Source organism: Lynx rufus, unplaced genomic scaffold (genome assembly GCF_022079265.1).
Source record: "Lynx rufus isolate CCGP_SWC_20201006 ecotype Redwood Valley unplaced genomic scaffold, mLynRuf1.p SCAF_19, whole genome shotgun sequence".
Classification (NCBI taxonomy): Eukaryota; Metazoa; Chordata; class Mammalia; order Carnivora; family Felidae; genus Lynx; species Lynx rufus.
The window spans coordinates 23,306,157-23,320,735 of NW_025814833.1; the positions used below are offsets into that span (position 1 = coordinate 23,306,157).

Genomic DNA, 14,579 nt, shown 5'->3' on the forward strand with positions numbered 1-14,579 from the left:
ACTTTGAATGATAATGATGTATCAGTGTCAGTTCAATTTTAACAAATATACCACTCTGATATGGGAAACTGGTAGTGCAGTAGGCTATGTTTGTTTGGGGCAGGGAGAATATGGGAACTCTTTGCATTTTCTGCTTGATTTTGCTGTGAATCTAAACTGCTCTTTAAGGCTTCAGGGGTGGCTGGGTGGCTCAGTCAGGTAAGCGTCCAACTTCGGCTCAGGTCATGATCTCATGGTTCATGGGTTCAAGCCCCACATTCAGCTCTTGGAGACTCCTTTGGATTCTGTGTCTCCCTCTCTCTCACTGCCCCTCCCCTGCTTATGCTCTGTCTCTGTCTCCCTTTCTCAAAAATAAATAAACATTAAAATAAATTTTTTTAAATAAAGCTCCATTTTTAAAAATTGCAATGTTGAGACCCTGGATTGTATTTCCTAGAACAGAGAAAGAACATTAGGGAGAAAATGTGTTTATTTCCTGGACTTGATAATTGTACTATGATCATGTAAATTGTTAACATTAGGGGAAGCTGAGTGAAGGATACATGTGAACTCCATATTATTTTTTGTAATGAAGTCTAAAGTCATTTAAAATTTAAAAAAATTTAGGGGCACCTGGGTGGCTCACTCAGTCAAACATTTAACTTCAGTTCAGGTCATGCTCTCTCTCACAGTTCCTAGGTTCGAGCCCCACATCAGGTTCTGTGCTGATAGCTCAGAACTTGGAGCCTGCTTTGGATTCTGTGTCTCCCTCTCTCTGCCCCTCCTCTGCTCACACTCTTTCTCTCAAAAATAAATAAATATTTAAAAAAATTTTTTTTCAACGTTTATTTATTTTTGGGACAGAGAGAGACAGAGCATGAACGGGGGAGGGGCAGAGAGAGAGGGAGACACAGAATTGGAAACAGGCTCCAGGCTCCGAGCCATCAGCCCAGAGCCTGACGCGGGGCTCGAACTCACGGACCGCGAGATCGTGACCTGGCTGAAGTCGGACACTTAACCGACTACGCCACCCAGGCGCCCCAAAAATAAATAAATATTTAAAAAAAATTTTTAAGTTAAAAAAATTTTAAAAATTTTAGTTATGGGGCGCCTGGGTGGCTCAGTCTGTTGAGTGTCTGACTTCAGCTCAGGTCATGGTCTCCCGATTTGTGAGTTCGAGCCCCACATCAGGCTCTGTGCTAACAGCTCAGAGCCTGCAGCCTGTTTCAGATTCCGTGTGTCCTCCTCTCTCTGCCCCTCCCATGCACATTGCTCTGTCTCTCTCGGTCTCTCAATGATAAATAAACGTTAAAAAAATTTTTTTAATTTAGTTATAGCCATAATTTTAAACAAAATAAGTAAAACTCCACTTTCTAAAAGGACTCTTGTTGTCCATACAGTGCATTACTGTACCCTCAATTTGACAGGGGAGAAAAATGAGTACCCAAAGTCAATTAGTGACACAGTTGGGATTTCAGCTTCAGAATCCAGGAACTCAACCACAATCCTACACTGCTTCTCAAAAACAAGAGTAGCAGTAGCAACAGCAGCAAATACAATGATGAAGATTATGGTACTAATAACCTAGCAGAATATATTAAAAGATAACACTTGCATGAGATCTTCTGATTTACAGCAAATTTTACTCCATAGCAGAGCACTGTAAGAGTTAAGTGCCAGTGGTTATTTTATTATCATTTTAATTTTATTTATTTTTTTAAGTAATCTCTACACCCAACATGAGGCTTGAACTCACAACCCCAAGACCAAGAGTCGCATACGCTTCTGACTGAGCCAGCGAGGCTCCCCTGCCAGTGTTTTTTAATAATGGTTATGGGGAGAAATGCTAATTTGAGAGTCTAATGATTAAGGTAAAAGGTTACCTTCTGTTTTTCTCTATAATCTTCTCCTTCAAACTTGTACAAACTTTGTTCAGTGTCCATTCTAAAATTTCTCAGAGAAGATTCTCCCATTTTCTGCAAGCGTTCATTCATCTCTGCAGTCTAAAGTTCAATACATTGAAATTAGAAAATTATCACTGAACTGCTTATAAAAATCTGTGGACTCTCTTTTTAGAAGTCAGGTTTCGACATGAAATATCCAATCGGTTAATTTACAAGGTAAGAATACAATGCTAACATTAAGTGAATATAAATTTAACTTCAAGTATTTTAAATATTTAAATGGTTATTCAAGTATTCTCTATTAGGCTTTCTTTAAAATCTTTTATCACTGAAGATGTAGTCACACTTTGATTTTAGTCTACTCTTACTTATATTTGAAATTATCCATAATTTTTAAAATAAAAGAGATAAATTCAACACAAAACTATAATAGTCTGAAACAGCTTATTAGACTTTAACAAATGATCCTTTAATATTTCATGAAATGTTGGGGCACCTGGGTGGCGCAGTCGGTTAAGCGTCCGACTTCAGCCAGGTCACGATCTCACGGTCCGTGAGTTCGAGCCCCGCGTCAGGCTCTGGGCTGATGGCTCGGAGCCTGGAGCCTGTTTCTGATTCTGTGTCTCCCTCTCTCTCTGCCCCTCCCCCGTTCATGCTCTGTCTCTCTCTGTCCCAAAAATAAATAAACGTTGAAAAAAAAAAATTTAATATTTCATGAAATGTTCACAAGAGATTTTCATTCAATGCAATTTATCAGTAGATAATTTCTAATACAGTGCAAAAAAATGGGAGTTGTAAAAATGTGGTCCTGATAGATGTGATTAAAAATGAAATTTATTTGGCTTTTAAGTAAATATCAACATCATTTTCAATAAAAATAAGGTATAAGGTCACTCAATTTTAAACTCTACTTCTTAGTGTTTATCGCCAAAAACTAAACTAAAAAACCCTAAACCACCTCTGGATATCAATCTACAAATCCTTAAAACAGGAATTATTTTAAACATGCATTTGAAATGATGAAAATACAAGAAGCATGCCGAAGTATGTTGATGTTAAAGCAATTCATCATGAAAACAAATGCCATTTTAACAAACCTTCTTTTCCCCTCTTTCTAGGAGAGTTGTAATATCTTCATCTGTCAGCTCACTTTCTTTAGAAGCAAAAACATGGGTGGCTCCATGACGTATCATTTGCAACATTTCCTCTTTTGCCAGCTTATTAGACTGTTGGTCAATGAGTCTTCCTAATAATAAAAGTTGTGTATTTTCAATTATATTCCAGAGAAAGCACAGCATCATAGTTCTAACCAGACACTACCACATTTAACCATAAGTCAAGCTTTATGAGAAAGAACAATTAGTGAACTTTAAAGTTATATTAATGGACAGCCCTACCAATTTTTCTTCTACCATACCTTCTATTTCAATAGAAGTTTTTCTGTAAAATTCTAATTTTTAAAAAAGGAAGAACTTCTAAGCTATGCCTCACTGACATTTTAATTGCTTCCAAAAATAGTAAATTATCCCATAATTTTTTGGGATTTTGAGTGCAAAGCTATTTTGCATCTTTGTACTTCTGAAATTAAATTTCTTTATCTTAAAATGTGAGTCACACTGACAGATGTGACTCTAAAACTCAGAAGAACAGAAATATTTTTTCATGTTCAAACTTCATTTTTCAGATCAAAATTTCTTTCCACCAACAGGCACTCCCTAATACCTGCTTAAAATGTTTTAACCTAGACATTTTAACTGCTGCTTAATATCAGAATCTTCAGAAGACATGCCATTGGCATTCACCTAGAAGGTAGTGATGTTCAACTATCTACTCCATACATTACTGAATGCAAGGCTTTAAATTAGAAAGATTTAAATTAGCACTTATTAAAAAAACTGACTTTTTTCCTCTAAATTTGCATATTTTTGTCAACTTTAAAAGTAATCTCCTTTAAAGAAAATTGCATGTGTTTTTGCAAAAAAACACCTAATTAAGTTTATATGTTTAAATACCTTGTTGTATAACAATTGAGTCAAGTCTCAGTTTTATCTCTGCTCTTTCTACAATCCTTTCTTCAACAGTGTTGTCAGTGATGAGACGGAACACACGTACTGGCTTCTTCTGACCAATACGATGTGCTCGATCCTAGTAGAAAGAATCCTACTGTAAGATATTGGGTATTCTGGATAAAATATATAGTATAGCCATCATATGCTATAAAATGCTGGATATAAAATTAGTTTCTGAGCTCTCTAGACCTGTCACTTTTTAAAGAAGGATGATGAGAGGTGGTGGTGACTCAATCAGTTGAGTGTCTGACTCTTGATTTCGGCTCAAGTCATGATCTCACAGTTCATGGGATCAAGCCCCACACTGGGCTCCACACTGATAGCACGGAGCCTGCTTGGGATTCTCTCTCTCTCTCCCTCTCTCTCTGCCCTTTCTGTGTTCACTCTCTCTCTCTAAAGTAAATAAGCTTTAAAAAAGGAAGATGATGAATATTAAGAATATCTACAGATCACTGTGACCAAAAAAATCTGCAAATATTATACTATACCATTAATGGAAAACTTCCAGAAAGACAACAGCCAAAGCCCCTGTAAGATGAGGACTAGAGGGAGTTTATTAAATAAATTTACGCCACTAAATACAAACATCTTCCCCACTAGCAAGAAATTTTGTGAGGGGCAAAGTAATTATCAAGGGTTGCTGTGGTGGCAAAGTTAGCTTTATCTCATCATCACACAGTTCCTTCTGTTTATGGAGGCAATTCAGGGATGTAAAGGGTCATAAAAATTAATGGTATATTAAAATCCTTACTATATAATGGTCTAGAATTAGTCCTATGATTTATAGTTGGTAAAGGTGACAGATGGCAAGTACTGATTATATAAAAATAGCTAGGGAAGTGTCTTTAAAACACAGAAGCTGCTAGGGGTGCCTGGGTGGTTCAGTTGGTTAAGCGTCCGACTTCGGCTCAGGTCATGATCTCATGGTTCATGGGTTCGAGCTCCACATCAGGATCTGTGCTGATAGCTCAGAGCCTCGAGTCTGCTTCAGATTCTGTGTCTCCCTCTCACTCTGCCCCTCCCCCACTCGTGCTCTGTCTCTCTCTCTCTCTCTCTCTCTCTCTCTCAAAAGTAAACATTAAAAATATAAAAATAAAAATGTCCTGATGGTCAATATGTTTCGATTCTCTATTATAAAAAAAAAAAAAAAAGAAGGTGGTGGGTGCACTCCTGAGTTTTGGCCTCAAAAAATATAAATACAAATATATAAATACATTTTTAAAAAAGGAAGAACTTGGGGTGCCTGGGTGGCTCAGTTGGCTAAGCGTCCGACTTCAGCTCAGGTCATGATCTCGCGGCCAGTGAGTTCGAGCCCCGTATTGGGCTCTGTGCTGACAGCTCAGAGCCTGGAGCCTGTTTCGGATTCTGTGTCTCCCTCTCTCTCTGACCCACCCCGTTCATGCTCTATCTCTCTCTGTCTCAAAAATAAATAAACGTTAAAAAAATTTTAATAAAAAAGGAAGAACTTCTAAGCTATGCCTCATTGACATGACTTTAATTGCTTCCAAAGAGAATAAATTATCCCATAATTTATTGGGATTTTGAGTGCATAGCTGTTTTGCATCTTTGTACTTCTGAAATTAAATTTCTTTATCTTAAAATGTGAGTCACACTGACAGATGTAGCTCTAATTTAGTAAATGACACCATGATGAAAAGCAAGAGAAATAGCTCCTTGAAAAATTTTTTAAAGAGTAGGATAGTTTAGTTTTGTTTGAGAGAGAAAGAGTGTGTGTGTGCACACATGCAAGCAGGAGAGAGGCAGAAGGAGACAGGGGCAGAGAATCTTAACCAGGTTCCAAGCTCATCACAGAGCCAGATGCTTAACCAAAGGAGCCACCCAGGTGCCCCAAAAGGGTAGGATCGTTTCTAATGCTATCCTTAGGTAGCAAACATTTTCCTGGAATATATTGTTTTGTTACCTTTTTACCTCCTCACCTCAAATGTTTTATTACAAAAGGTAAAATCATATCTCTCCCAATTTCAGTGCTAAGGATTTTAATATATTTACATATTAAGCAGAATTAATACTGACAGATTGACTTTTTAACCCTTTTCATTAAGACGTACGTATATGTCCCCTTCAATATTCAGGAGTGGGGAAAAAATATTACTGTTTCATGATAAAAGTCAAAATAAACACACAAATACTATCATTGGGTCTGGGGTATATGTGTGTTTGTTTTTGTTTCCTTTTTTGTTTTGCAACTGGCACAGCATCTTTTGTTTCCCAGGATAATCTATTTCAACATCTTGAAAACCTCCCAAAAAATAGTTACCCTTTTATCATTATTTATGTCTGTGCTGTATATATTAACAATAACATTCTGAGCTAAGATAAATGTCTGGCGTCATTGAAGATTACTAACCATAGCTTGTAGATCAACCTGTGGATTCCAGTCTGAATCATATAGTATAACCACATCAGCACTTGCCAAGTTAATTCCGAGACCCCCAGCTCTGGTACTCAGCATAAAGATGAATTTACTACTATTAGGAACATTAAAGGCGTCTATTGCTTCCTTTTTTAAATTGACATAGGAGATGAAAGAAAAAGAGAGAAAAAATAACATTACCACAGTCCTTAAGAAAGAAACATTTTTAACATGCATTTACAAAACCCCACTTTATAATATTCTTCCATCTCAAAAATATTAAAGCAAATGCCTATATATTGTACTTTGTGAATTACTGTAGAAAGTATATTACATAAAGTTCCTAATCTTTAGAAGCTTACATCAATAGAGACAAACTCAGAACAACTGCACAAAGTAATAAATATTTTATTTAAAGTAATAATAGTGAATATGTTTTAATTGAGAGCTGAAAAATATCTAGGAAGTAAAATGTCAGCTATCTCAACTTCATTCCCATTACTTTATATAGTATTAATAAGGAAGGTATAGTTTAGAAGATCAGCCAAGAGAGAAAAAGGTTCAGGATGCAAATGAGAGCAATGGATAAAGGGGAGGCTAAGTAGATTTATTTCCATATCATGAAAAGGGGTAAACAGGGAAGTAATGAGGAAATTCAGGAAGGTAATCCAGGGATATTTAGTAAAGAGTCTTAACAATTAATGGGATGCTAACATCTGAACTATATAAAGATCTCATACAAATTAATTAGAAAGAAAACACTAAGACCCCAATAGAAAAATGAGCAAAAAGAAAAAACAGACAACTCACAGAAGAACAAATACAAATGGCTAATAAATACAAAAATAATGTTCAATCTCACTAGTAAACAAATAAATGCAAATTAAAACATAATACCATTTTTTGAAGATTAAAAAAATGATAATACTCAATGTTGACGAGGGGGCGGTGAGACGGGCACTCTCATACATTGCTGCAGGGAGTGTAAATTGGTACAACCTTTCTGGAAAGCAATTTGGCAATATGCATCAAGAGTCTTAAAAATGTTCATACCCTTTGACCCAGTAATTCCACTTCTAGGAATTTATCCTAAGGAAATAATCAGAAATGTGCACAAAGATTTATGTATAAGGACTTTCACTTCAGCATTATTTATAATAGTGAAAAATTGGAAACAACCTAAATGATCAACAATTGGGGAATAGATCATTTATAGTACGTCCACTGGATATATATTATATTTAAATTATTTACAATAAATTTTATTACTGATATAGGAAAGTACAACATAATGCTAAGTAAAATGTTACCAAACTTCATATATAGTATATATAATTTAACAGCAATTACTTATATATGTTATATATACAAGAAGAGATTGGCCAGAAATACTTTTATTTTGCAAATTTCCTTCAGCAATCATATATTACTTTCATAATCAGAAAATACAGGAAGTTATATTTTTAATGAATGGAATGGCATGGTCAAAAGTTGCAGCAGAGGTGACACTCACTGCCGCAGTCCATATAGCATGTAGAGGGGGCAGTGTAGAAAGCAGCATGGTGTAGTGAGAGGCAATTTGGTGTAGAGGAAATAGCAAAAACCTGGTATGAATCATTATCATTCATTACACATGTGTTTCTAAGCAAGCATTTAACCTCTCTGAGACAGTTTCAAGTGGAGAAAATTATACCAGAAAATTATACTTTACTGGAATGCTAGAAGAATTCAGTTGGAACTATACATTGCCTAGCTTCAAGTAGCTGCTTGACAAATGTTATATCCTTTCCCTATAACAGTGAGGAGGCCAATTAAGTAAAGGTTATAGGAAATGAGTCAGACAATGACCAGAGTCTTAGCTAGCTGAATTTACCTGTAACACTGAAGGGCAAATCTGAGAACTACTGAAAAAGAACTGTTAACAGCTGGCAAATAATGAAAGTAATGAATCAAATATGGTCATTTCCTCCTTACTAGGGAAATAGATGAAATGATTATGTGGACAGCAGTATAATGGGAAAGGGGGGCATTTCCAAAAAAAAAAAAAAACAGCTCTGCTTTGCTGTATCTAAAGTCTAACTACTATAGTTAGTAAACTACTAAAGTAAACTATTATAGACCAGGGATCAGTGTAAACTTTGAGACACCCATTATTTGCAAATGTTATCAATGGGTAGCAGGTTAACCCTGAATATTAAAAGAGCCTGTGTGTCTGCTATAGGCCCTATCCTACGCTATGAACCAAGCTTCAATAAGTAAGCACACAAGGGACAGTGTTCACTGAAGCTATGGAAGGAAAGAGACATGAACTAAGAGTCTTTGTAGCCTGAGATGGGGCCCTAAAGTTGAGGTAAAAGGCCTGTGTGCAATTTCCTGACAGTGTATCCTGCATGACACAGTTTAAAAACTATACTCACATCTATTATATCCAATGATCCTCACATTATCAGAAAAAAAGAAGCCTAGGTATGAACATTACCCTAATAATACAGTTAAAAATACTGAGGCTCAGAGAATTAAATAGCTTGCATATACTACAAAGTGGTGGAGTTGGTGTTAAAATTTAGGTCTTCTGAAACCAAGTTCAATGCATTTTCCACTATACCATGAAATCACAATCTTTGCCCAGAGCAGGAGAATAGACTTAAAAGAGAAGTCAAAGACATAGCCTTGAAGGACCACAGAAAAAAGAAGATAAATTAGCAAAGCCCTCCTCCCCCCAAGAAAGTGCTTTACATTAGACCCATGACATTCAGGAGGGATAATCTAAAGATCTGTTAATAATTCCTTTTGGGAATTCTTACAGGCTGAGAAAGATACTGGGTGCTAGTTAGCCTTCCTCACTAGCTAAGTGACTCATTCCTGTACACCAACCTTTTAGTATTCCAAGATCCAAATGCATGATAAGCACCTATACCTATGCTTATCCAATTTCAGTTTTAAAAAAATCTAACACTGAGATTATTCCCTTTACAAATTACTGTTTCATGAGTCTTTAGGGTTGCTAATAAACTAGAAAAATCTCAACTGTTAAACTCCAAAATGGCGAGGGTCTACTGTAGGAAGGAAATCAAGAAAAATAAGATACAGAATCAGAAGTTAAAAAGTAGGATGAGAAACAGTAATCAAAAGGTTAGAGATAGCAGTGGTTAGAGGCGGTAAGGGTATAATGGTACAATGTCCTTTAGATAAGTAAAGATGTCTTTGACGATCTTGAAAAGGATGATTTGTGAAGAGTCAGTGTAATGGGAGCCAAACTGAAGATCTCAGACAGAGAGAGAGAGGTGTTAGTGAGAAATTCAATGCACCTAGCTTAAAAAAAAAAGTCAAAGTTCAAAACTACTGAATGATGAAAAATATGGATTAACTGAACTCTGAATTTGAAGTTTTTTTTTCCTCACCTCTCTTTCTTCATGTGGGGTTTGTCCATCCAGTCGACAGTACTCATAACCACGCCACATACAATAATCCTCCAGAATGTCCAGCAAGCGAGTCATCTGGCTAAAAATGAGAACCCTTGAACCTAAAACATTTCCCCCCAAAGAGCAAGTTATTCAATTTGTGTAAAACTAATTTGAAACTTACAAAAATAAAAGTAAACATCACATGTAATAAAAATGCATAGTGCCTGAACACTCCACAAAACACACACATGCACACACACACAACCTTCAAGGAATGCTATACAGAATTATGCATTGCTGAGTTATGCATTTTTAAGGACTTCAAAACCCTCCACACATACTGAGATTATTTAAAGTCTTCCTTTATTCTGTCCCAAGGATGAGTGATGGTCCACACCACCTTTCACTAGACTACTGCGGTAGTCTCCCAACTAGTCTCCTGTTTCTCATCTGTCATCCTCAGTGGAACCCACATACTGCTTCCAAGGTTCTCCTTCAAACATAGAAGTCTGATCGTGCCAGCTGACACAGCAAAATCTTCTAGGACAAACCCCCTCCTCACCTTCCAAGTGGTCCAAAGTCCTTAAAGCATGGTTAAAAGGCCTTCTATAATCTGGCCCATCCAACTTTCCAGATTCATCAACTACCACTGTACCCAAATACCATAAGCTCTGCATTCCCTATTTTCACACTGCTGTTTCATTGCCCTAGATAATGTTTCCCTTCCTTTTCCCCATGAGTTACTCCTACACATTCTCCAGTGCTTAACTTCAAATGTTGTCTTTGTGAAGATTTCCCCAACTCCCAGTATCTCAACTTACTTATTACTTACTTATTACTTACTCCCAGCATCTCAACTTACAAATTGCAACTATTCCTCTTCACTACACTATGAGTTTCTCCAAGGCAAAGACTGTTGTCTTACACATCTTTGTACACCCAGCCCATAGGAAAATTCCTAGCAAATAATAAGTACTCAACAATGTTTGCTGAATGAATGGATGATGAGTAAATATGCAAAATATTATTTATACACAAGTCACTAATACAGTCATTTCAAGTGAATGTATAGATTTGTAACTCACCCTGTTCTTTCAGTTTGGCCAAGAGTTTATCAAGAACTACCATTTTACCACTATTGCTGACAATGTGCTCATCAGTGGTATAAGGTGGGCCAGGTTCAGCACCATCAAACAGGTAAGGATGATTACAACACTTTCGAAGCTGCATCAGAATGTTTAAGAGTCGCATCTTGTCCATCTTGCCAGCAGAGTTTAACACATCAATATCTTTCATCAGGATTTTTGTATACCTAAAATTTTAAACTATAATTAATCATTGATTATTAGAAAGGTTTAATGGCATCAAGCAATATCCCTTTGGTGATCAGCATTGAGTCCTATTTAAATATAAACAACAGGTCTGACTTTGAGACTAAATCTGATCGCTAAAATCAAGAAACTTTTGAACATTTTAACGTGCACATTGCCCATAAACCTGTTTCCTCCTGCTTTATCCATTGCTACAAATTGCCATTAGCTGATAAGTATTCAGATAACTGTATCTGATAATTAACTATTCAATAACTACAATATTTGCTGAAAGATGGCATCTAACTTTTACTTGTTTGAGCTTAAAACTATCACAATTTCTTATATCTATATTCATAAGGCATTTTTTCTGATCTATAAATGTTTTTCATTATCTTTTGTTGACCTTTACCCAGATGAAAACAGACCTATTTATCCACCTGAACAGCAATTAATATTTAATTATAGTAACAGCCAACTTGCACTGAGTGAAAGTGCCAGGTATCATGGGAAGGGCTTTCTATAAATTATCTTGTTAAATCTTCACAACAACTCTGAGGTAGGTACTAGAATCACCCCCATTTTATGAATGGAAATTCAGGCAGCTATGAGAAGTGAAACATCCTACTCAGGACCACAAAAAGGGACAAAGCCAGAGTTTGGTCTTTTGTCTGAATCTAGAGAAATATACTCTTCACCACTACCCTATACTGGTCTCAGTAGTAGAGAAGTCATTATATATTATAAGTGACCTGATTTTATTTATATAAGCAACATTTTGCTTCTTTAAGCAGCATTATGACATAAGCATATCTAATTTGTGATTCCTTGTGACTTCTCTTGTCAATTTCCTGCTTTGCTTGTACTTATCAAACCGATTCAGCTTCTATTTTTGTAATACCCACAATCGCTATTCTCATCCATCTTATTATTACTTATTATGGTTATTACTATTTTCACTGATGCAAAAAGCAAAAATAACAAACAAACGTGCAAGTGACATCAGCCTCTTTAACCCTGACATCAACTCATAAGCTAAGTATCATACCTGTTTTACAGAAGAGAAACTGAGGTTATAGAATTTGCCCAAGCTAAATAGCTACTAAGAGACGAAGCACTGTATTCAAATACAGGTGTATAGACTCAAGGCCGACATGCTTTCCCAAAAGCTAAATAAAATATTCACTAATTTTCTATTAAAATATTTGAACTACTTAACTTGCCATTTAAACATAAAATGTAAGTTTTGATCTAAAGGTATAACTGAACCACTAAAAAGTTAAATTTTAATAAATCCTTATACATAAATAAATGCTAATGGAAACAAAATAGCTCACCATTCTCGCTGCATCTTACTCAGTCCCAAGTAAATCTTTATTTCCTTTTTAGGAGGTAGGCTCTTCTCTACATCAGTTTTTATACGACGTAACAAAAATGGTTTTAAAACCTAAAAAGTGACAGTTTTCATAAAAGTTTATAAAATATCTAATATTATAAACTACATCTTTCATTGACAACACCCTAGTGTGAAATTTACTTCCCAATGCATAATCTGAAAAAAATCTGGCATCCACCAATGCCAGATGCCAATATTCTCAGTAAAAAAGAATCAAGTAATGGCCCATAAGAAAATCAGAATGGGGGGGTCGCCTAGGTGGCTCAGTTGGTTGAGCGCCAGACTTCAGCTCAGGTCATGATCTCACAGTTCTTGGGTTCAAGCCCAGTGTTAGGCTCTGTGCTGACAGCTCAGAGCCTAGAGCCTGTTTCAGATTCTGTGTCTCCCTCTCTCTCTGCCCCTCCCCCTCTCCCTGCCCCTCCCCCCTCACAAAAATAAACATTTAAAAAATTAAAAAAAAATAAAATTGGAATAGGGAACCTAAATTAGATATTCTTAATTTGATGGCCCAAAATACATTAAAAAGACAACAAGATCACTGACTACTGAATAGTCATAAAAGAATCTCTTTTTAAAGTTTATTTATTTATTTTGAGAGAGACAGAAACTGTGAGTGTGGGGGAGGGGCAGAGAGAGAGAGAGAGAGAGAGAGAGAGAGAATCCCAAGCAGGCTCTGTGCTGTTAGCACAGAGCCTGACATGGGGCTCAGTCTCACATACCAAGAGATTATGACCTGAGCTGAGGTCCAGAGTCAGATGTTTAACTGGGGCGCCTGGGTGGCTCAGTCGATTAAGTGTCCAACTTTGGCTCAGGTCATGATCTTATGGTCCATCGGTTCAAGCCCTTCGTTGGGCTCTGCACTGACAGCTCAGAGCGTGGAGCCTGCTTCAGATTCTGTGTCTCCCTCTCTATCTGCCCCTCCCCTGCTCACACTCTGTCTCTCTCCATCTCTCAAAAGTGAATAAATTTTCTAAAAAAAAACTTTTTAATTAAAAATAAGTCAGATGCTTAATTGACTAAGCCACTCAGGTGCCCCAAAAGAATCTTTTTTTGTTTTAAAGCTGTTGTCATACAAGATTTGTTTTTTCATTTGGTATAGGAATAATTTTGATGGTAAGGAATATACATTTTTCCAAAAAAGACATACAGATGGCTAACAGACACATGAAAGATGCTCAACACACTAATCATCAGGGAAATGCAAACCAAAACTGCAATGAGATATCACTTTACACCTGTCAGAATGGCTCATATCAAAAATACAAGAAATATCAAGTGCTGGCAAGAATGTGGAGAAAAAGGAACTTCATACACTATTGGTGGGAATATAAATTGGTGTAGCCACTGTGGAAAACAGTATGGAGGTTCCTCAAAAAAATAAAAATAGAAATACCATATGATCCAATAATTCCACTACTGGGTATTTACCCACAGAAAATGAAAACACTAATTTTAAAATATATATGCACTCCTATAGTTATTGCAACATTATTTACAACAACCAAGATACAGAAGCAACACCCAGATGTCCATTGATAGATGAACAGATAAAGATATATGTATATATGTGCATATATGTGTGTGTACATACACACATGATGGAATGTTACTCAGCCATAAAAAAAGGATGAAATCTTGACATTTGTGACAACATGAATGGACCTAGAAGGTATTATGCTAACTGAAACAGCAAGATTTTTAAATCTTAGAGGAAATCTGAAGTCAGAGTATGGATCAGAGAGTCACTAAAAGTAAGATAAAGATGTAGGCCTCTTCAAAATAGTTAAATATATACATGAAGAGAAAATGGTTCAATGTTAAGATACAGATAAATAGAGAAAAAAGGTGAAATAATCAGTGTATACCTGCAAGACAGATTCTATCACAAGAACATAATAGCACTACCATCTATAGAGTACCTGCAATGTGCCAGAAACTGCACCATAAACTTTACAAGACTGAGTAATAAATCCTTACAATACATCCTTAATGGGAATGTGATTATTTCAATTTTATTAACTTAACCAAAGTCATTTTGCCAGTAAGTGGTAGAAGCCGAATTCAAACCGACATCAAGCTGATTCTACCATCAGCTCAGTCCCTGATTAGCTGTTGTGAGCTGAGACAAGTTCCTTAACTTTTC

General features: G+C 36.2%; 1 protein-coding gene across 2 annotated transcripts in view; it reads right to left on the reverse strand.

Annotated features, from left to right (window-relative positions):
• SMARCA1 (SWI/SNF related, matrix associated, actin dependent regulator of chromatin, subfamily a, member 1) overlaps positions 1–14,579 on the reverse strand; it is a 71,465-nt gene that overhangs the window by 36,115 nt on the left and 20,771 nt on the right. Inside the window, exons 10-17 of one of the 2 annotated variants that reach the window (XM_047082062.1) lie at positions 12,378–12,487; positions 10,816–11,042; positions 9,728–9,849; positions 7,380–7,415; positions 6,321–6,473; positions 3,896–4,028; positions 2,981–3,129; positions 1,863–1,982 (exon numbers count right to left, since the gene is read on the reverse strand). In XM_047082062.1, the coding sequence (XP_046938018.1) occupies positions 1,863–1,982; positions 2,981–3,129; positions 3,896–4,028; positions 6,321–6,473; positions 7,380–7,415; positions 9,728–9,849; positions 10,816–11,042; positions 12,378–12,487 (1,050 nt within the window). The remainder of the gene's footprint in view (positions 1–1,862; positions 1,983–2,980; positions 3,130–3,895; positions 4,029–6,320; positions 6,474–7,379; positions 7,416–9,727; positions 9,850–10,815; positions 11,043–12,377; positions 12,488–14,579) is intronic. The other variant, XM_047082063.1, reaches the window with a different exon arrangement.